This window comes from Lolium perenne, chromosome 4 (genome assembly GCF_019359855.2).
Source record: "Lolium perenne isolate Kyuss_39 chromosome 4, Kyuss_2.0, whole genome shotgun sequence".
Taxonomy (NCBI): domain Eukaryota; kingdom Viridiplantae; phylum Streptophyta; class Magnoliopsida; order Poales; family Poaceae; genus Lolium; species Lolium perenne.
The window spans coordinates 312,646,038-312,670,216 of NC_067247.2; the positions used below are offsets into that span (position 1 = coordinate 312,646,038).

The 24,179-nt window shown below is 49.1% G+C and overlaps 1 protein-coding gene and 1 pseudogene across 1 annotated transcript; both read right to left on the reverse strand.

Moving 5' to 3' along the window:
• Positions 1-5,617: 5,617 nt before the first annotated feature.
• Positions 5,618-7,119, reverse strand: LOC127296148 (cytochrome P450 710A1-like; annotated as a pseudogene).
• Positions 7,120-21,222: 14,103 nt separating this feature from the next.
• Positions 21,223-22,725, reverse strand: LOC127323133 (cytochrome P450 710A1-like). Its single transcript, XM_071818223.1, has one exon. It carries the CDS (start codon positions 22,723-22,725, stop codon positions 21,223-21,225), a length of 1,503 nt encoding a protein of 500 aa, XP_071674324.1.
• Positions 22,726-24,179: the final 1,454 nt, after the last annotated feature.

Below are 24,179 nucleotides of genomic sequence, written 5' to 3' on the forward strand. Positions count from 1 at the left end.
CGAGCTGGTCGGTGCCGAAGCGGTCGCCGCACACCCCGCCCGCCCCGAATTACTAACTGAGCCGCGCGGCCCAACATCAGGTAAGCCGGTTTTTTCTTTTTCGTTCCTTTTTTCTATTGTTGGTTTTCTTTTTTAAAAGAATCTTTTTTAAAAACCTGAACATTTGTAAAAAATTTAAAAAAATCAAATTAAAAAGAAATTACTTTTTAAAAATCTGAACATTTTCAGATTTGAACATTTTTTAATTTGAACAAAAATGTATTTTTTTCTATGAATAATTTCCGAATTTGAACAAAATTTATATTTGAACGATTTTCATATTAGAATAATTTTTAAATTTGAACAAATTTTAAATATGAACGATTTTCATATTTGAACAATTTTTGAATTTAAACAGTTTTCATATTTAACAATTTTCGAATTTTAGTAATTCTCAAATTTGAACGTTTTTCGAATTTAAACATTTTTCGAATATAGACTTTTCCAATTTGAACAAAAGAAAAAATAAAAAATAAAGAAAAGAAAAGAAAACAGAGAACGGAAAAACAAAATAAGAAAAAAAAGAGAAAACGAAAGCAAAAACGTTAAATGGGCCAGGCCCAATACCCGACCAGGGTGTGCGGCAACCGCATCGGCACCGACCTGGTCGGTGTATAGGACTGGCCTTTTTTCCCTGGTGTGCTACTAGTGAGGTCATACTAGCTGTGTGCGGCTTTACCGCACACGGCCAGCAATAGCAGCTGCGTGCTAAAAAGCGGGCCCGCTAATAGTGTGCCGGATCCTATAAATTTTTTTTTGAGGTACTATAATATTTTTTCTACTAGTATAAGAACAGGAGACATGTCGCATACCCAAGACACCTTCTAAGCTAAAATGGGATATGTCATGGGTTAGGCCATCTCCACCGGATAAATATTTTACACCTTAGAGCATCTCCACCCACGTCCCCCAAAGCGTCATTCAAACCGCGCCGGATTAAGCGTTTGGGGGACGTGTTTTATTCGTGCCGCCTTTGGAGGACGTCGCTCCCCAGCCGCGTCCCCCAAACGCCTCCCCCAAACATTTAAAATACTTTTTTTTTGACATAGAACCATTTATCAAATATAGCATATGAATAAAAATGTTTGCGAGGATTGTTTTCAAATTAAATTACAACAAACAAGTAAACAAATATAATATGGCTAGATGCTAGATCAAGGTGCCACGGTATTTCCTTTGATCCTCCACAAATGCTCAACGAGATCAGCTTGAAGTTGTTCATGAACATTCCTGTCACGGATCTCTGCGTGCATGGCGAGAAAATCAGCAAAATCTGCAGGCAACTCATGATCAACCTCCGCAAGAGGACCTTCACACTCATTGGGACCAACATGTGACCTAGCATGATTCTTGCGGTCATCCTCGATGATAATGTTGTGCATGATCACACAAGGCTGCATCACCTCCCACATTTGGTTGTGAGACCAGCTTAGAGAAGGGTACCAGACAATGGCAAATTGTGCTTGAAGCACACCAAATGCCCGCTCGACATCCTTCCTGCAAGCCTCCTGTCGCGTAGCAAAGTGGGAATTCTTCAGACCTGATGGATTCGAGATTGTTTTGACAAAAGTGGCCCATTTTGGATATATACCATCGGATAGATAATAGCCTTTGGTATATTCGTGGCCATTGATCTCATAGTTGCATGGTGGAGCATGCCCTTCCACTAGTCTGCTGAACACCGGAGACTGCTGCAACACGTTGATGTCATTGTGTGATCCCGCCATGCCAAAGAAAGAATGCCAAATCCACAGGTCATAATCTGCCACAGCTTCAAGCACCACACTGCAATATCCATGACGCCCTTTGTATATATCTTTCCAAGCAAACGGGCAGTTCTTCCATGCCTGGGCTGCATGCAATCGATGCTTCCAAGCATTCCAGGGAATCCTCTGGCAGCATTTTGTGCCATGATCTTTGCAGTCTCTTCCTCAGTTGGCCCTCTCAAATAGTATTTGCCAAACTTTCCCACCACAGCTCGGCAAAACTTGTACATGCACTCAATGGAAGTAGACTCACTCATGCGAAGGTAGTTGTCCTGTGTATCGGCAGGTGCTCCGTATGCAAGCATCCTCATGGCGGCGGTGCACTTCTGAATGTACGAGAACCCGACAACGCCTACAACGTCGAGCTTGAGCTTGAAGTAGGGGTCGAACTCTCGAACGCTGTGGAGGATATTCATGAACAGCCCCTTGCTCATCCTGTACCGGCGCCGAAAATTGTCGGCATGTGTTGCATCATCGGTGAAGTAGTCGTTGTGCAGCATGGCATGCCCCTCCATCCTCTGCCGGGGCTTCGACTTCCTTCTTCCCGACCTTGATCCTCCGCGGTGCGGCCTCTTCCTCTTCTCTGCCTCAACGTCAACCATGTCCTGGAGGGACGCGATGATCAGCAAATGCTCCCGCAGGTCGTCATCGAAGGCTTGCTCGTCCTCTAGCAGCAGGGCAAGCATCTCATTGTCGCTGTCCATGGCTAAAGCAAAATCAATTGTTAAAATTGCGCCAAGGCAGACGACGCAACAAACAGCGACCAATCGCGCCTACCTGGCAAGTCGTCGAGCACCTTCTGTGCGCGGAGGTGGGGCAGATTTGACGGCGCGTTCTGGGACGCGCTGGCGAAGCGGTGGCGGCGGCACGACCCGCGGGAGCCCCAGCCGCGACAACGGTGCCGACTCTCAGCAGAGATCAGACGCCCAACCGGCCGGGAAATCTTGCGGCGGCGGTGGGAGGCGCGGGAACGAAGGAGCGACGAGAAAAGAGGCGCGAACCAACGGTTTATGCAAATAGTCGCCGACATGTGGGAGCCCGCCTTGCTTTTCGGTGTGTCCGGCGTCCCCGGTGCGTCCCCTGTGGGACGGGGACGGGCTCGGGGCGCCGGACACCGTATCGGGCCGCGCCGGACAAAAATGGGCTTTAGGGGACGCGGCTGGAAAGGTTTTTTGGTTCCGCGCGCCCCAAATCCCTTTGGGGAACGCTTTGGAGGACGCGGCTGGAGATGCTCTTAGGCTTCGTTCGGCACGGAGGTTTTAAAGGAGATTGAAGTGTTTAAGTTTTCTGGGCCAGCACAAAATCTCGCGAAACACCAGCTAAATTGTTCGGCAGGCTGGGATTTTAGCGGTTTGAAAGGGCTGGGTCTTAATTATTTCCGAGAAACCTGTCAAAACACGTGTGAATCGGACCGCTCGATACCCCTCGCGTTTTCCTTTCTCGCGACCTTGTCGTGCCATATTGGAAATAGCGGAGCCCTCGGTTGGAGCATCCCAGCCGTTTCCCCGACGAGGCTCCAAGGACGTATTTTTTTTCATTCGGATGGACGAAAATGGCTCAGTCGCTCCCCCGGTTCCTCGATTTCGTCCGGATTAGGCCTTTCATCCGTCTGGGGAGCCCAGGCCGTCCCCGCCCCCGGGGAGCGCTCGTGGACTCCGAACGAAACGAAAGCACAGAAACGCCGAGAAAGTTCCCCGCGCGGCTAGTGGCCCCAACTTGTCGGCGAGAGACACTGATCGTCGTCCTCATCGCATCGTCTTCCGCGCGCTGAAAAAGCCTGCCGCCGGTCAGTTTTCGCCGGACACGTCATTTCCACGCAGCGAGTTAATGACGTCGCCTCGGCGTTGACCTCTATTTGTCGCCGAACTACCGCGTCTGGCCGCATTCACCACACTCACTGTGCTCAATCTTCCCCAATCTTCTCCAATCTCGAGCGAGCTAGCGGCGATCAAACAATGGCGAACGACGGTGCGGCCAACAATAGCTTCGGCCGCCGCGCTCTCCACCAATGGGAGGGCCGGCTTCTCCACATGGCGGGCTACCCGGCGTCGCCGGACTTCCGCGCGCCGGGAGGATGGCGACTCAGCGCGGGTGGCGTCCCGATCCCGCCGCCGATGGGTCGCGCCGCCCGAGTCGGAGATCGACGCGGTGCTCGTCACTCTGAGTGACGAGCAGCACGCGGAGCCGCGTTTCTTCCCCGACAACTACGAGGCATGGACTGCCTTCTTCCTGCGCAGGTACGAGCGTGAACTCGCCGCTTACGATGGGCCTCCTCCCCCTCCCGCTAGGAACAACGCCGTTGGCCGCCGCCGGTGGTGGAGCGCGCCTAACCGCACCCTCGCGAATGTGCTCGCGCACATCAAGGGTGGGAACTCCCCCCCCCATCTGGGGATGCCGCTGCCGGAGGTGGCTACCGTGTCGTGCCGACACGGTAGTTCCTGGACGCCGAGGAGGATGACGGTGTCCTCCTCCTCGTCTGGGTCGAGGTCCGCGTCCAGGTCCGGCGGATCGGCGCCCCCGGTCTTCATCAAGAAGGAGCCGACGTCTCCGTCGACACCGGTCTTCGTCAAGAAGGAGCCGACATCTCCGCCGCCGACCAGAGGGCGCAGGAGCGGCATGCTCGTCATCCGCGACCAGCCCTCCATTCCTTCGCGCGGGCGGAAGAGGAAGACGTCGAAGAAGGAGGCCGCCGCCAACCAGCTCGCCCAGGAGGAGGCCAAGCGCGCGGAGGAGGCCGCGATGGAGGAGGCGATCGCCAGGTCGCTGAACGACCAGGTGCCCGCCGACAACACCCTCCCCATCGACGCTGCCCTCGAGTGGTCCAGGCGGGACTGGGAGCGCCAGGAGGTGGAGCAGCAGCATCGGCTGCTGGACATGGCCGCCGCGCGGCAACGCACCGTCCGCCGCCGGACCGTCTGCGGCAGCGAACGCCGCGCCCATGCCCGTCGAGCTGATCAAGCTCGAGGAGAGGAGCGACGACGACATGTACCGGCCAACACCGCCACGCGCCGGCGACCCTGGCCAGGGTTCGAGCCGTTGGTACGAGGCGGCGCCGCCCCAGGACGCCGCCAGCTCGAGCGATGACGACGACGACGCGGACTACACGGCCCGTCTCGGCATGTAGGAGGCGGCTGTTAGTTTAAGTTAATGTTTCCCTGTCGCCGAATTCAAATATATGTACGAATTCGGCCTATATATGTACGAACTCGCTTATATAAGTTAAATATCACTAAATTTCGCTTATATAAGTTAAATATCACTAAATTTCGTTTATGTTTGCACGAGTTTCGCCTACTTCTGTCCGAATTCACCGAATTTTGTGAAAAAATTTCATCCGCCCTGAACTCGCCGCTGAGAAATGAGCTTTCCAGGTCAAACTTTCATCCAATCTGGCGCTAAATAGCGACGGATTTTCTGGGGAGCCACAACAGGTGGAGATGCTCTTACTGCCGAAGATCCAAACGTACTGCACATCGAAGCCTGTACTCGGGACGCAGGATGTCATCGCTCCCGACAGAAATCTGGTTGTGAGATATGCAAACCTGGGGCGAAACACGAAACACGTGTTTTCACCCAAAACACTACTAATAATACTCTTCATTACACTATAATCCCTGTCTACCGAACAAGCCCTTATCTAAAACCTGTGAATATACTTTTGGATGACATGCAAAATTAATAATCATATAACTCCAAATAGACTTTCCTGACATTACATGTTTCAACCATACATATCACTTATTTGGACGCTCAACACATAACTCCACAAACAAGCCATAGAAAGGATATGTTTCACAAGGATGGGAACCTAGCTAGCTAGCGCAGCGCTGCTTCAGGTACACAGCGCAGCCATCCCTGGGCACGATGGTGGGCACGTACAACAGCTCGTCGCACCTCTCAGTCCTGTCTCGCTGGAACTCTGCGACGGTCACGAACAAGGTAATGAAGAGCGTGAGGTGGTACAGTGCGTACCTCTGGCCGACGCACTGGTGCGCTCCGGCACCGAAGGCAAGGAAGTTGCGCTTGTATGCCACGTCTTCCCTGCGCGACTCGGAGAAAAACCGATCTGGGTCGAAGGTTTCCGGCGAGTGGAAGCCCTGGAAGGAGGACTCGTAGACGGACGGGAACACCATGGCGCCCTTGGGCACCGTGTACCACTCCGTCAGCTGGAAGGGCTGGAGGGCGATGTGCGGTGCCAGTGGCCCTGGTGGGCGGTGCCGGACCACCTCGCGCGCCACCGCCTGCGTGTACTTCATCTCCTGAATCATCTCCGCTGTGATGAGCTCACCGGATTCGGGCGACCAGATTGTCGCAACCTCGGCACGCACGCGGGCGAGTACGTCCGGGTGGGTCTCCAGGGCGGAGACTGCCGAGCAAAGCAAGGAGGTAACATTGTCCTGGGCGGCGAAGAGGAAGTCGAAGAGGTAGGACGCGACGTTCTCGCGCCGGTGTTGGCCGGCGGAGGCAGCCCTGCGTTGGCGGCCTCGTCTATGTGTCGAACCATCTCCTGAATCCCGTAGTCTGCGAGGCACTCCGGTTCGCCGCCGGCGCGCATACGGGCCTTGCTCTCCCGAGCGCACTCCGCCAGTAGGCGCCTGAGTCGCTCCCCGGCCAACCTCGCGCGCCGGAACACAAACCCTGGCAGGTCCACGGGAACGGCCACGATCCCGCCAATGAAGATGCTGTAGTCCTTGTGGAGCATCTCTGTCGTCTCCTCGGTGAGGTACGGCCCTACGATCACCGCCTGCGAGGTCTCTAGGTTCATGTCGCGGAAGGGCACAAGCAGCGGCATGGACTTGTTGCCAGCCGCGGCGCTCCGATCGAGCCACCTCCGGAGGTGGGCGAGGATGACGCGCTGTTGGATGGCCGCGTAGGTGGAAAGCGCACGCGACGTGAAGTTGGGCGCGATCCTGCGCCGCAGTTCCTTGTGCTCGTCGCCGAACTTGTAGATGATGTTGTCCGCCCCCCAGAGCTTACGCCCAAAAGGGTGGCCCGTTAACTGGAAGGCGTCGGGGCGAACGTTTGCGAACACGCGGTGGGACAGCTCCGAGTCGCGGATGAAGACGATGAAGTAGCCGAACAACCAGTCGGCGGCGAGCCCGATGCCCGACTCCTTTGCTTGGGCCGCCATCACCTCCCAGTACCGCGCTGGATCGCGGACCATGTGCACCACGCTGCCAAGGAAAGGCACCACCAACGGCGGCCCTGGCAGCGCCCCCTTCTTGCGGTGGTAGGACAGCTGCTCAACCAGGCAGTAGAGGGCCACCGCAGCCACCACGAACGACGCCGCCGTGCGGAAGTCCACTTCCACCATTGCGCCAGCTTCGGCCAGTGGGTGCTTTGAATGTGCTATAGCGGAGAACAGGACAAGCAGTATTTATAGAAGGCTGGCCAGGGGGTACCTACTACCTAGTGTTCACTACTGAAAATTGATCCCTTCCGTGGGTGGTACCTGTGCCATTCTCCATGGACCTTGGATCTTGAGTAGTACTATATTTCAATAATGTAATGTCAACTCTTTGAAATCATGACTTCACAAAGTCCAACAGCCGCCAGCTAAACGGTTACTCCCTCCCTTTACAATTACCTTGTGTTCTAAATTTCGTTAAAATAATTTTTTTTATAGTTTGATCAAAAATAGAAGAAAAAATATCATGATATCAAATGCGTATAGTTTAAATATATACTTGATGATAATTTTTGTTATAAATTTAATTTAAATGTTGATGTATTTTCCTAAATATTTGGTCAAACTTTACAAAATTTAATTTTGACTAAACTTAAAACGCGAGGTAATTATGATTGAAGGGAGTATATTTTCGTCTCCAATAAAGGTGAGGTGGTTCTTCTGAAGTGAAAATGTTGGTACGGAAATGGTGGATATACTGTTCTTCTCCAACTTTATTGATGGGAGGTGGCATATCCCATTACGCCAGCCTCGGCCGGTGGGTGTTATCACTCTTATACTGTAGCGGAGAACAGGACAAGGAGCATTTATAGAAGGCTAGCCGGCCGTGGGGTACCTAGTCTTGATATTTAGACTACCCACAATGGGAGTATCATAGGTAGTATCATGCATTTCATGCATTCAAAATGCTGATTTGGCAGTGCAATTAAGGAGGAGAGAGAGGGTACTAGTATCATAGGTAGATACTGTATCATAGCACATACTACTAGAAAAATTAATATCAAGTAAATCTTGTACATATATTTGCATTGAGATTCTACAAAACAATTAATATATGAAGATTATGATACTTGTATATGATATCATGCATTGTGAAGATAGTAACATGTAGTAGTATCATACGCATGATACTTCCATATGACACTATACATTGTGACTAGTCTTACTGTTAAGCCGCCACTACTGAAACTTGATACCGACCGTGGGTGTGTACCGGTGCCATTCTTCCTAGGCCTTGGATCTGGTACCGTGCTCTAGTATTCATCAACTCTTTGACATCATGACTTGGCAAAGTCCGACAGGCGACAGCGGCTAGATAAACGGATACTCCCTCCATTCATAGTTACGTCGAAACTCATGAATGTAATCAAAGTTAAAATTTGTAAAGTTTGATTAAAAATAGGAGAAACATATTAACATTCATAATATTAAATGCATATAATTTAAATATATACTTTATGACAATTCTATTATAGTACAATAAAATTTTATATTGTAGATGTTCATGTATTTTTATAATTATTTGATTAGTAACTCTACAAAGTTTAATTTTAACTGAACCTAAAACACTAGGTAATTGTGAACGGAGGGTGTAAATGTCCACCTCTAATAAACAGGGTTTTAGTTTGCTTTGAAGAGCGAAAATGCAAGGGCTATCATTTCTTTAATTTTTAATTGAGTTTGGCGTAAACTCAACCAAAGCTTACGTGGCGTAGTTTACAACCAATAGGAGTAACATGCAGAGACCAATTGATTAAGCTTCACCTCATTAGTTACCATGCATGTATCTAGTGTGGATACTCGCTATACCAAACTTGGATGCGACTAACAGCTAGGTATTTACTTTCATAACGCCAATTGCATCTTCAATATGATAGCTTAGTTGTGTTTTCCCTCCAAGTTCGATTACACTTTGCGTACTCCCATGGCATCAAAGGAGATGATCAGGCGAGCACCGAAACGTTTCACCTCTCTCCATGTCCACACTATTTGTTGGATTATTAGGCAATTTCCGTGTGAGTTTAATTAACGAAATCAACATTACAGATGCACAAGCATACTTAACCATACACATCAGACTAAGCACATGCATCAGATCTGAACATGGAACAAGTAGCAGTGCAAGGTAGAAGAGGAAAAACACGTACATCACGACCGAGAAGGTCGCACCAGCAGCAGCACCAGCACCACCATGAGAGTTGTTGATGTCGCCCATGGTGTAGTCGGATCTGTCGATGAAGCAGCCGAATCGACGAAGATGAACACGAACAGCAGCGAGCAGTCGCGCCGAAACGCTCCCCAAAAACTGTATCGCCCGTCTCCCGGTGCAGGATCTCAACGGACGGGGTTTCAGAGGCCTGCTCTCCCGGACGACCGTGCATGCAGTCGCCGGGATGGGGAAGACTAGAGAGTAGCGCAACAAAAGGAACTTCACGAGAGAGATCTAAGGGCACTGTTCTCCAGATCTGATCGGTCTCCTTATATAGCCTGGGAGGAGAGCCGCCCCGAACCGCGTTGCCACGCGTATGAAGCCAGGGACACGCAGCGAGCATGCACATGCAGGTCGACACGTACCCAACTCAGTTGGTGCACCCAGCAAAAATTTAGGCTTCCTTGAGTGTGTCTCGAACTCGAACTCGAGTCACGAAACGCGACGTGCGTGCGTGACGTGACGTGACGTGCCGTGCCGAGGCGGGGCGGGCGGAGGAGGAGGAGTGCGCGAGGGCTCCTTCTAGTCTCACTCACTTGGAAGGAGTATAACAACAGCCCTTATATACCACTCCAACTCACTCCCAACTAGCAATGTGGGACTAAACTTTGTCCCCCAAGGCTGTCCCAAGCTGCCAACGTGATGGGCCTTGAGATTTCAGGAATTGTCAGCCATCTAAATTCAACAATCCCCCACCAGATCTCATATGCACATCAGATGACACATTAGTTTCATTCACTGTTTAATATACCTGCACTTCAGTGGAGACTGTTAAGTTGAACTTCCACCTAGACAAGGAGTTACGCTTGACTACAACTGAACAATGGACTATGCCTTGAATTGTCAGTCTTTGTGCAGCAAGTTTCACACAATGTCGGCACGGTACTAGGCTACCATAGCCTTCCCCTTGGGTGGAGCTTATAAGTCATACTCCTCGGCCCTTCATGAGCTTACTAGAGATTCACCCAAATCTCCCACACTATGACCAGTAGTGTCACTCGTATAGGTGTGTTCTTTAAAGATCGCCCTGTAGGACAGCGTCTTCGCTCATCAAGAGCCGCTCAGAACACATTAAGACATTGTCAACCTGCCTTACAGTAGCTATGAGAGAATTGCATGTGCAGCGGAGTGGGAGTATTAAATTTTCTCTCAACTCAGTTGCTCCGGTTTGTTTTCACAGGTCCCAGTTCACGGAATTTCCGATCACATAGGTTGGGTTACCCCCTCGGCAACTCAAGTGGGTCTCAAACCCATCTCCCTCGATGCAAGGTCTATCATGTTTCTTGATAGTCCTTTTGTGAAAGGATCTGCCAGATTTTTAGCACTTTGGACATAATCCAATGCTATCACTCCGGAGTTCTTCGGCTTTTCGACGTACTTCAATCTCCTCTTGATATGTTTGGAACTTTTCATATTCTCCTTAGAACTTTTCACTTTAATAATCACAGTTTGATTATCACATTTCATGAGGATGGCCGGTATTGGTTTTTCAACCATAGGCAAGTCCATCAAGAGCTCACGAAGCCATTCCGCTTCGACAGTAGCTGTATCTAATGCTGTGAGTTCTGCTTCCATAGTTGACCTCGTTAAGATGGTCTGCTTGCAAGACTTCCAGGAAACAGCGCCACCACCAAGAGTGCATATCCACTTGTGGCCTTCATCTTAGCATCTGAAATCCAATTGGAATCACTATACCCTTCCAGTCCTCTTGGATACCCGGTATAATGAATTCCATAACTCATGGTTCCCTTTAGATAGCGCATTACTCTCTCAAGAGCATGCCAATGATCATCTCCCGGGTTGGCCACAAACCGGCTAAGTTTGCATACAAAAAACGAGATACCAGGCCTCGTAGCGCAAGCTAAATACATGAGTGAACCAATGATTTGAGAGTATCTCAATTGATCTTTAGTTGTCTTTTCATTCTTTCGAAGCAAGACACTAGGATCATAAGGTGTGAGAGAAGATTTGCAATCAGCATAGCCAAATCTGTTCAACACCTTCTCAACATAATGAGATTGCACAAGTGTAATCCCATTATTCTCATCTCTCAGTAGCTTGATGTTCAATATAACATCAGCTTCTCCAAGATCTTTCATCTCGAAACACTGAGATAAGAAGGTTTTGACCTCCTCAATCACTTTGAGACTTGTCCCAAGAATTAGCATGTCATCCACATACAAGCATAGGACAACTCCCTCACCCCCACCATGGCGGTAGTACACACATTTGTCAGCTTCATTAACAACAAAGCCCACAGATGTCAAAGTTCTTTCAAAATTCTCATGCCATTGTTTGGGTGCTTGTTTAAGACCATACAAAGATTTCTTTAATTTACACACCTTTCTTTCTTGACCTTCTAGTACGAAACCATCAGGCTGTTCAATGTAAATTTCCTCGTCTAACTCTCCATTTAGGAAAGCCGTCTTAACGTCCATTTGATGAACGAGAAGACCGTGTGAGGCAGCCAATGACAATAGTACTCGAATGGTGGTCAATCTCGCCACATGTGAGTAGGTATCGAAGAAATCTTCGCCTTCCTTTTGGGTATAGCCTTTGGCTACAAGCAGAGCTTTGTACTTCTCAATAGTACCATTGTAACATCCCAAGATTTTCAAAATAAACAAATGAATTTCTCTAGTTCCAAATTTTGGAACCAACAAAAACTTTTATTAAATAGAGTATGATACATAGTGATCTTGCTTAATTCTTGTGTTATTGCTATGATTGCTTGTTATTAGTATTTGAAGTGATCTTAAACCCTAAACCTCACCCCTCTTTTCACCCTCCTAGTTAAAATAAAATAAAAGGAAAATAAATAAGAAAAAGGCATATGTGCCTATGGCTATATTTATAAAACTTTACCCTAAGCTTTTCTACCTTGCTTATAGATTTGGAAAACCTTCATACACCTTACCAAAGGCTTATCAAACCAAATCCAAGTGTTTTCCAAAGAAATTAAAAAGAAACTAAAAATGCCATAGAGGCATATGAGAGCAAAAGTGCAAATTAGTGATTTTAAGAATATTGACTCTAAGGTATGTGGTGAATGGTTGGATCACTCCTATATACCATTTCAACACTCAACAACACCAATTAAGTCAAGCCAAGTCAAAGTAAAACACAAATGCAACATATGCATAGAGGCATATGTGACACATAGCCATAATACCCAATTTTTGACCTATGACTTTAAACCTTGACCAAATGGTGTGCAACCATTTCTAAACTTCATATAACACTAAATTGACCCTAACCCATGCCCAAGTAAAGCAAGATCAACACTTTACAAAAATAATGAAAAGTGACACATCACGTCTTATGTGTTATGGCCAAATTTGCAAATCTTTGAACAAAACCATTTGAATTGGTTTCAATGGTCTTAAAATGTTTCTAAACAAATAAGAACCACATTAGAGTCAACAAAAGTCAACTCAATTGGGGAGAAATCAAATAGGGAGAAATTCCCCAAAATTCACTCACATACACTTAGCCAAATTTGCAAATCTTCAACCAAGGCCACCATTGCTTGATTTATGGTTTCTAAAACTCTTATATAACAAAAACAAACACAAATGCATAAAAGAAACCAGATTCAAATCAAGGGAAATTTCAAATTTGACATACATGTGATAATGGTCATATGACCCATTTATAAAATCTTCACTACTTTACCCCCCTGCATTTGAATCTTCCTAAACTAAACTTGGTCAACTATGACCATGTCATCCAATACCATGTCAAGGTCAACAACTTTCATGTTGACCATCACTGCTGAAGTTGACTAGGTTGACCAGAATAAGTGTGCAAAGATGGAACCCGAGAGAGAGAAGAAGATCACCTCACTTTTGAAAATTTGCAATCCTTTTCCAAATTGTACCCCACCACCACCAAACTAACCTATAATTAATATGTTTGAGATGTACCAAAAAGATTTCCAAAAATTCGACAAAAATGTTCTTGCGGCCATTTCTCCGAACACCTTGCGGGCAATTTCTGGTTTGGACAACACATGCTATTACACACTGGATTTTCGACTAAACCTTGCATGGTCAGAGGTGATCATCACTCCCCTACCTCCCCTGCATCTCTACATGTACTGCCTTGGTTGATTAAAGTGAGAAAAGTGGAGAGAAAGCTCATGCCGTACCCATGCCGGCCACCATGCCATTCATCCTCTCCATCTCCCTCTGAGCCCTTTCTCCTTGTCAACTAGCTCGCCTGCACTACTCTACGCATGCCAGTACCCTCCCTAGATCGAAACGAGCACGGCATTGGCCGGGACACCTCGCGCCCAGACACGCCAGAACCGTGCCAGGCACGCGGTGAGCGCGCCCTGGCACGACACTGGACGCCGCAGTGCAACCACTCGCCAGCACGCTCTCGCCCTTCCCTCGCCTTCTCCCTTTGCACACGCACGCGCCTACACTCCTGCGTCCTCCTAGACATCCTCATCAGCACGCGGGAACACCCTAGCCGTCGCCATGATCAATCTCTGCCGTGCCCGTACCGCGAGGACGCCACCGTCGCTAGCACGCCACAGACCATCATTGGCCGTCCCTTCAAGCGCGCTAGCACCGCCTAGCAGTCGCCTACCCGACGCGCATCGTAGCTTGCCTCTTCGCGCCTCAGAACGCCGTCGCCATGATCGACTTCTTCCGCACCCCTCGGTCACCTCGCGTCATATAAATAGAGCCCCTCCCGTGCTTCAAGCTCCACACCAAACTTGCTCCCCTCCTCCTCCTTGACCTCCTCGAACACTTCTCTCGCCCCAATTTCACCGGAGCCGCTCCAATTTGAAGCCGACGACCGCCGGAGCCCGCAGATCGCCGTCGCCGATTCGCGCCGCCCCGAGCCTTGCCGCCGGTACCAGTCGACGTCTCGTCATCGACAACGTCGCCTAGCCTCCGCGCCAGCCCCGCGGGAACCTCCGTCACGCCGCCGACCCCCTACCTCGCCGGCGCAGCAAGCCTCCTCCCCCGTCGACGACGACGACTGTCGACCACCCGATCCTCATCTAATCTAACGGACGAGGTGAGCCCTTACCGCTTCGGGAGTTTAAGCCACTGACGGGTGGCCCTTCACATGTCAGCTGGCCCGCGGCTGCGAAACGCTGCTGGGCTGGGTTTCCTCTTTTCAAACCAAATCGGCCCGATTACTTTCCCGTGACCCGGTTCATTCAAATTCGATTTAATCTATTTAGCAAAATCCAATACTGCTTCCCACTTCAAATTTGAATAGTTTAAAATCTAGAAACCCAAATTGAGTGATTCGAAATGTTTTGGAAAGCTTAGAGTTTTATCTAAACAATGCCACTGGCCTCACTTGCAATTTATTTGTAGAATTTAACTGATAAAAATAACAACACAGATACTTTTCTGTATTCAAATAAATCTTAAAATTCAACCATTGTGAATTTTGAAGTGAATCCAATTTCAATAATTCACATTTAACAAACCCTAATTTACTATGTAAAAATATGATAGGTGTTCTGTACATGATCATGGGCTAGAATCAAAATATTGGCTATGTAGTCAATACTAGCTCATTTAAACTATATCCAAATTTTAGAATTTTAAATCAATGAGGTGTAGCACCTCATTTAAATCATTCTCACAAGTGATATGAAGTAATGTGTCGACCTTTAAATGCTTAGGCTCATACTTGCTCACTTGTAGATTTTTAAATCTAAATAGTATTCACAATTGCCATGGTTATTTAAATCACATGAGATGATGAATCTCATTTAAACCCATTTTCTCAAATACTAAGTGTGAAGTGTTGACCTTGGTCAACATGGGATCATCCCTGGTTATTTGAGAATATTGAATCACCTCAATAATAGTTTTTATTAAATTAGTTACAACTATGTGTTAAATCATATGAGAGGTATTCCTCTCATTTAAATCTTGTTCTCAAGTAATTCAACATGAGATAGTGACCATGGTCTATATACTCTCATATTGAGTTATTTGGTGGCATTAAATCACTATCATGCTAGTATTAAATTGCATGAGGTATGGAACCTCATTTAAATCATTTTTCTCAAATGATAAGTATGAAGAGGTTGACTTTGGTCAACCTAGGTCATATATTATTCATAAGAGAAATTAAATCTTAATAAGAATTCAATGAGAGGAAATTATTTCTCCAAACCAAAGATAAACCCTACTTCCAATTTTCAATGAGAGGAAATTATTTTCCTAATGTTAAATAAAGAAACCCTAGTATAATTTGTGAATAAATGTAAGTAGTGATGCTAGATCAATGGTGTGAGCCATTAAGGCTAAATAAGACTACTTAAGTGTTGTTTGGTGATTGTATCCTCGTATTCGTTTATAGACGCTAGTACCGGAGACTATCAAGAGGAAGAGGTCTTCTACCAAGAGGAAGAGCAAGAAAACTTTGATCACATCACCAATCAAGGCAAGCTAACACTCTTGCAAGGTTCCCTTGTGCAAAGCTCTACTAGAGCAAGGCACCATTACATTTTACTTTATGAACCTATCCCAAGTTTTTACCTTACAAGTTTTACTTGATTTCATTTATCAAATTTACTTTTTGGTTTATGATTCACTTGGGTTGAATTATAGAGTAGTACAAGAGAATCACACTTAGCCTTTGAACAAAAATGTATTTTTTTCTATGAATAATTTCCGAATTTGAACAAAATTTATATTTGAACAATTTTCGAATCTGAACGATTTTCATATTAGAATAATTTTTAAATTTGAACAAATTTTGAATATGAACGATTTTCATATTTGAACAATTTTTGAATTTAAACAGTTTTCATATTTAACAATTTTCGAATTTTAGTAATTCTCAAATTTGAACGTTTTTCGAATTTAAACATTTTTCGAATATAGACTTTTCCAATTTGAACAAAAGAAAAAATAAAAAATAAAGAAAAGAAAAGAAAACAGAGAACGGAAAAACAAAATAAGAAAAAAAAGAGAAAACGAAAGCAAAAACGTTAAATGGGCCAGGCCCAATACCCGACCAGGGTGTGCGGCAACCGCATCGGCACCGACCTGGTCGGTGTATAGGACTGGCCTTTTTTCCCTGGTGTGCTACTAGTGAGGTCATACTAGCTGTGTGCGGCTTTACCGCACACGGCCAGCAATAGCAGCCGCGTGCTAAAAAGCGGGCCCGCTAATAGTGTGCTGGATCCTATAAATTTTTTTTTGAGGTACTATAATATTTTTTCTACTAGTATAAGAACAGGAGACATGTCGCATACCCAAGACACCTTCTAAGCTAAAATGGGATATGTCATGGGTTAGGCCATCTCCACCGGATAAATATTTTACACCTTAGAGCATCTCCACCCACGTCCCCCAAAGCGTCATTCAAACCGCGCCGGATTAAGCGTTTGGGGGACGTGTTTTATTCGTGCCGCCTTTGGAGGACGTCGCTCCCCAGCCGCGTCCCCCAAACGCCTCCCCCAAACATTTAAAATACTTTTTTTTGACATAGAACCATTTATCAAATATAGCATATGAATAAAAATGTTTGCGAGGATTGTTTTCAAATTAAATTACAACAAACAAGTAAACAAATATAATATGGCTAGATGCTAGATCAAGGTGCCACGGTATTTCCTTTGATCCTCCACAAATGCTCAACGAGATCAGCTTGAAGTTGTTCATGAACATTCCTGTCACGGATCTCTGCGTGCATGGCGAGAAAATCAGCAAAATCTGCAGGCAACTCATGATCAACCTCCGCAAGAGGACCTTCACACTCATTGGGACCAACATGTGACCTAGCATGATTCTTGCGGTCATCCTCGATGATAATGTTGTGCATGATCACACAAGGCTGCATCACCTCCCACATTTGGTTGTGAGACCAGCTTAGAGAAGGGTACCAGACAATGGCAAATTGTGCTTGAAGCACACCAAATGCCCGCTCGACATCCTTCCTGCAAGCCTCCTGTCGCGTAGCAAAGTGGGAATTCTTCAGACCTGATGGATTCGAGATTGTTTTGACAAAAGTGGCCCATTTTGGATATATACCATCGGATAGATAATAGCCTTTGGTATATTCGTGGCCATTGATCTCATAGTTGCATGGTGGAGCATGCCCTTCCACTAGTCTGCTGAACACCGGAGACTGCTGCAACACGTTGATGTCATTGTGTGATCCCGCCATGCCAAAGAAAGAATGCCAAATCCACAGGTCATAATCTGCCACAGCTTCAAGCACCACACTGCAATATCCATGACGCCCTTTGTATATATCTTTCCAAGCAAACGGGCAGTTCTTCCATGCCCAGTGCATGCAATCGATGCTTCCAAGCATTCCAGGGAATCCTCTGGCAGCATTTTGTGCCATGATCTTTGCAGTCTCTTCCTCAGTTGGCCCTCTCAAATAGTATTTGCCAAACTTTCCCACCACAGCTCGGCAAAACTTGTACATGCACTCAATGGAAGTAGACTCACTCATGCGAAGGTAGTTGTCCTGTGTATCGGCAGGTGCTCCGTATGCAAGCATCCTCATGGCGGCGGTGCACTTCTGAATGTACGAGAACCCGACAACGCCTACAGCGTCGAGCTTGAGCTTGAAGTAGGGGTCGAACTCTCGAACGCTGTGGAGGATATTCATGAACAGCCCCTTGCTCATCCTGTACCGGCGCCGAAAATTGTCGGCATGTGTTGCATCATCGGTGAAGTAGTCGTTGTGCAGCATGGCATGCCCCTCCATCCTCTGCCGGGGCTTCGACTTCCTTCTTCCCGACCTTGATCCTCCGCGGTGCGGCCTCTTCCTCTTCTCTGCCTCAACGTCAACCATGTCCTGGAGGGACGCGATGATTAGCAAATGCTCCCGCAGGTCGTCATCGAAGGCTTGCTCGTCCTCTAGCAGCAGGGCAAGCATCTCATCGTCGTTGTCCATGGCTAAAGCAAAATCAATTGTTAAAATTGCGCCGAGGCAGACGACGCAACAAACAGCGACCAATCGCGCCTACCTGGCAAGTCGTCGAGCACCTTCTGTGCGCGGAGGTGGGGCAGATTTGACGGCACGTTCTGGGACGCGCTGGCGAAGCGGTGGCGGCGGCACGACCCGCGGGAGCCCCAGCCGCGACAACGGTGCCGACTCTCAGCAGAGATCAGACGCCCAACCGGCCGGGAAATCTTGCGGCGGTGGTGGGAGGCGCGGGAACGAAGGAGCGACGAGAAAAGAGGCGCGAACCAACGGTTTATGCAAATAGTCGCCGACATGTGGGAGCCCGCCTTGCTTTTCGGTGTGTCCGGCGTCCCCGGTGCGTCCCCTGTGGGACGGGGACGGGCTCGGGGCGCCGGACACCGTATCGGGCCGCGCCGGACAAAAATGGGCTTTGGGGGACGCGGCTGGAAAGGTTTTTTGGTTCCGCGCGCCCCAAATCCCTTTGGGGAACGCTTTGGAGGACGCGGCTGGAGATGCTCTTAGGCTTCGTTCGGCACGGAGGTTTTAAAGGAGATTGAAGTGTTTAAGTTTTCTGGGCCAGCACAAAATCTCGCGAAACACCAGCTAAATTGTTCGGCAGGCTGGGATTTTAGCGGTTTGAAAGGGCTGGGTCTTAATTATTTCCGAGAAACCTGTCAAAACACGTGTGAATCGGACCGCTCGATACCCCTCGCGTTTTCCTCTCTCGCGACCTTGTCGTGCCATATTGGAAATAGCGGAGCCCTCGGTTGGAGCATCCCAGCCGTTTCCCCGACGAGGCTCCAAGGACGTATTTTTTTTCATTCGGATGGACGAAAATGGCTCAGTCGCTCCCCCGGTTCCTCGATTTCGTCCGGATTAGGCCTTTCATCCGTCTGGGGAGCCCAGGCCGTCCCCGCCCCCGGGGAGCGCTCGTGGACTCCGAACGAAACGAAAGCACAGAAACGCCGAGAAAGTTCCCCGCGCGGCTAGTGGCCCCAACTTGTCGGCGAGAGACACTGATCGTCGTCCTCATCGCATCGTCTTCCGCGCGCTGAAAAAGCCTGCCGCCAGTCAGTTTTCGCCGGACACGTCATTTCCACGCAGCGAGTTAATGACGTCGCCTCGGTTTCACGCGCGTTGACCTCTATTTGTCGCCGAACTACCGCGTCTGGCCGCATTCACCACACTCACTGTGCTCAATCTTCCCCAATCTTCTCCAATCTCGAGCGAGCTAGCGGCGATCAAACAATGGCGAACGACGGTGCGGCCAACAATAGCTTCGGCCGCCGCGCTCTCCACCAATGGGAGGGCCGGCTTCTCCACATGGCGGGCTACCCGGCGTCGCCGGACTTCCGCGCGCCGGGAGGATGGCGACTCAGCGCGGGTGGCGTCCCGATCCCGCCGCCGCTGATGGGTCGCGCCGCCCTGGAGTCGGAGATCGACGCGGTGCTCGTCACTCTGAGTGACGAGCAGCACGCGGAGCCGCGTTTCTTCCCCGACAACTACGAGGCATGGACTGCCTTCTTCCTGCGCAGGTACGAGCGTGAACTCGCCGCTTACGATGGGCCTCCTCCCCCTCCCGCTAGGAACAACGCCGTTGGCCGCCGCCGGTGGTGGAGCGCGCCTAACCGCACCCTCGCGAATGTGCTCGCGCACATCAAGGGTGGGAACTCCCCCCCCATCTGGGGATGCCGCTGCCGGAGGCGGCTACCGTGTCGTGCCGACACGGTAGTTCCTGGACGCCGAGGAGGATGACGGTGTCCTCCTCCTCGTCTGGGTCGAGGTCCGCGTCCAGGTCCGGCGGATCGGCGCCCCCGGTCTTCATCAAGAAGGAGCCGACGTCTCCGTCGACACCGGTCTTCGTCAAGAAGGAGCCGACATCTCCGCCGCCGACCAGAGGGCGCAGGAGCGGCATGCTCGTCATCCGCGACCAGCCCTCCATTCCTTCGCGCGGGTGGAAGAGGAAGACGTCGAAGAAGGAGGCCGCCGCCAACCAGCTCGCCCAGGAGGAGGCCAAGCGCGCGGAGGAGGCCGCGATGGAGGAGGCGATCGCCAGGTCGCTGAACGACCAGGTGCCCGCCGACAACACCCTCCCCATCGACGCTGCCCTCGAGTGGTCCAGGCGGGACTGGGAGCGCCAGGAGGTGGAGCAGCAGCATCGGCTGCTGGACATGGCCGCCGCGCGGCAACGCACCGTCCGCCGCCGGACCGTCTGCGGCAGCGAACGCCGCGCCCATGCCCGTCGAGCTGATCAAGCTCGAGGAGAGGAGCGACGACGACATGTACCGGCCAACACCGCCACGCGCCGGCGACCCTGGCCAGGGTTCGAGCCGTTGGTACGAGGCGGCGCCGCCCCAGGACGCCGCCAGCTCGAGCGATGACGACGACGACGCGGACTACACGGCCCGTCTCGGCATGTAGGAGGCGGCTGTTAGTTTAAGTTAATGTTTCCCTGTCGCCGAATTCAAATATATGTACGAATTCGGCCTATATATGTACGAACTCGCTTATATAAGTTAAATATCACTAAATTTCGCTTATATAAGTTAAATATCACTAAATTTCGTTTATATTTGCACGAGTTTCGCCTACTTCTGTCCGAATTCACCGAATTTTGTGAAAAAAATTTCATCCGCCCTGAACTCGCCGCTGAGAAATGAGCTTTCCAGGTCAAACTTTCATCCAATCTGGCGCTAAATAGCGATGGATTTTCTGGGGAGCCACAACAGGTGGAGATGCTCTTACTGCCGAAGATCCAAACGTACTGCACATCGAAGCCTGTACTCGGGACGCAGGATGTCATCGCTCCCGACAGAAATCTTGTTGTGAGATATGCAAACCTGGGGCGAAACACGAAACACGTGTTTTCACCCAAAACACTACTAATAATACTCTTCATTACACTATAATCCCTGTCTACCGAACAAGCCCTTATCTAAAACCTGTGAATATACTTTTGGATGACATGCAAAATTAATAATCATATAACTCCAAATAGACTTTCCTGACATTACATGTTTCAACCATACATATCACTTATTTGGACGCTCAACACATAACTCCACAAACAAGCCATAGAAAGGATATGTTTCACAAGGATGGGAACCTAGCTAGCTAGCGCAGCGCTGCTTCAGGTACACAGCGCAGCCATCCCTGGGCACGATGGTGGGCACGTACAACAGCTCGTCGCACCTCTCAGTCCTGTCTCGCTGGAACTCTGCGACGGTCACGAACAAGGCAATGAAGAGCGTGAGGTGGTACAGTGCGTACCTCTGGCCGACGCACTGGTGCGCTCCGGCACCGAAGGCAAGGAAGTTGCGCTTGTATGCCACGTCTTCCCTGCGCGACTCGGAGAAAAACCGATCTGGGTCGAAGGTTTCCGGCGAGTGGAAGCCCTGGAAGGAGGACTCGTAGACGGACGGGAACACCATGGCGCCCTTGGGCACCGTGTACCACTCCGTCAGCTGGAAGGGCTGGAGGGCGATGTGCGGTGCCAGTGGCCCTGGTGGGCGGTGCCGGACCACCTCGCGCGCCACCGCCTGCGTGTACTTCATCTCCTGAATCATCTCCGCTGTGATGAGCTCACCGGATTCGGGCGACCAGATTGTCGCAACCTCGGCACGCACGCGGGCGAGTACGTCCGGGTGGGTCTCCAGGGCGGAGACTGCCGAGCAAAGCAAGGAGGTAACATTGTCCTGGGCGGCGAAGAGGAAGTCGAAGAGGTAGGACGCGACGTTCTCGTCAGCGGTGTTGGCCGGCGGAGGCAGCCCTGCGTTGGCGGCCTCGTCTATGTGTCGAACCATCTCCTGAATCCCGTAGTCTGCGAGGCACTCCGGTTCGCCGCCGGCGCGCATACGGGCCTTGCTCTCCCGAGCGCACTCCGCCAGTAGGCGCCTGAGTCGCTCCCCGGCCAACCTCGCGCGCCGGAACACAAACCCTGGCAGGTCCACGGGAACGGCCACGATCCCGCCAATGAAGATGCTGTAGTCCTTGTGGAGCATCTCTGTCGTCTCCTCGGTGAGGTACGGCCCTACGATCACCGCCTGCGAGGTCTCTAGGTTCATGTCGCGGAAGGGCACAAGCAGCGGCATGGACTTGTTGCCAGCCGCGGCGCTCCGATCGAGCCACCTCCGGAGGTGGGCGAGGATGACGCGCTGTTGGATGGCCGCGTAGGTGGAAAGCGCACGCGACGTGAAGTTGGGCGCGATCCTGCGCCGCAGTTCCTTGTGCTCGTCGCCGAACTTGTAGATGATGTTGTCCGCCCCCCAGAGCTTACGCCCAAAAGGGTGGCCCGTTAACTGGAAGGCGTCGGGGCGAACGTTTGCGAACACGCGGTGGGACAGCTCCGAGTCGCGGATGAAGACGATGAAGTAGCCGAACAACCAGTCGGCGGCGAGCCCGATGCCCGACTCCTTTGCTTGGGCCGCCATCACCTCCCAGTACCGCGCTGGATCGCGGACCATGTGCACCACGCTGCCAAGGAAAGGCACCACCAACGGCGGCCCTGGCAGCGCCCCCTTCTTGCGGTGGTAGGACAGCTGCTCAACCAGGCAGTAGAGGGCCACCGCAGCCACCACGAACGACGCCGCCGTGCGGAAGTCCACTTCCACCATTGCGCCAGCTTCGGCCAGTGGGTGCTTTGAATGTGCTATAGCGGAGAACAGGACAAGCAGTATTTATAGAAGGCTGGCCAGGGGGCGGCCAGGGGGTACCTACTACCTAGTGTTCACTACTGAAAATTGATCCCTTCCGTGGGTAGTACCTGTGCCATTCTCCATGGACCTTGGATCTTGAGTAGTACTATATTTCAATAATGTAATGTCAACTCTTTGAAATCATGACTTCACAAAGTCCAACAGCCGCCAGCTAAACGGTTACTCCCTCCCTTTACAATTACCTTGTGTTCTAAATTTCGTTAAAATAATTTTTTTTATAGTTTGATCAAAAATAGAAGAAAAAATATCATGATATCAAATGCGTATAGTTTAAATATATACTTGATGATAATTTTTGTTATAAATTTAATTTAAATGTTGATGTATTTTCCTAAATATTTGGTCAAACTTTACAAAATTTAATTTTGACTAAACTTAAAACGCGAGGTAATTATGATTGAAGGGAGTATATTTTCGTCTCCAATAAAGGTGAGGTGGTTCTTCTGAAGTGAAAATGTTGGTACGGAAATGGTGGATATACTGTTCTTCTCCAACTTTATTGATGGGAGGTGGCATATCCCATTACGCCAGCCTCGGCCGGTGGGTGTTATCACTCTTATACTGTAGCGGAGAACAGGACAAGGAGCATTTATAGAAGGCTAGCCGGCCGTGGGGTACCTAGTCTTGATATTTAGACTACCCACAATGGGAGTATCATAGGTAGTATCATGCATTTCATGCATTCAAAATGCTGATTTGGCAGTGCAATTAAGGAGGAGAGAGAGGGTACTAGTATCATAGGTAGATACTGTATCATAGCACATACTACTAGAAAAATTAATATCAAGTAAATCTTGTACATATATTTGCATTGAGATTCTACAAAACAATTAATATATGAAGATTATGATACTTGTATATGATATCATGCATTGTGAAGATAGTAACATGTAGTAGTATCATACGCATGATACTTCCATATGACACTATACATTGTGACTAGTCTTACTGTTAAGCCGCCACTACTGAAACTTGATACCGACCGTGGGTGTGTACCGGTGCCATTCTTCCTAGGCCTTGGATCTGGTACCGTGCTCTAGTATTCATCAACTCTTTGACATCATGACTTGGCAAAGTCCGACAGGCGACAGCGGCTAGATAAACGGATACTCCCTCCATTCATAGTTACGTCGAAACTCATGAATGTAATCAAAGTTAAAATTTGTAAAGTTTGATTAAAAATAGGAGAAACATATTAACATTCATAATATTAAATGCATATAATTTAAATATATACTTTATGACAATTCTATTATAGTACAATAAAATTTTATATTGTAGATGTTCATGTATTTTTATAATTATTTGATTAGTAACTCTACAAAGTTTAATTTTAACTGAACCTAAAACAC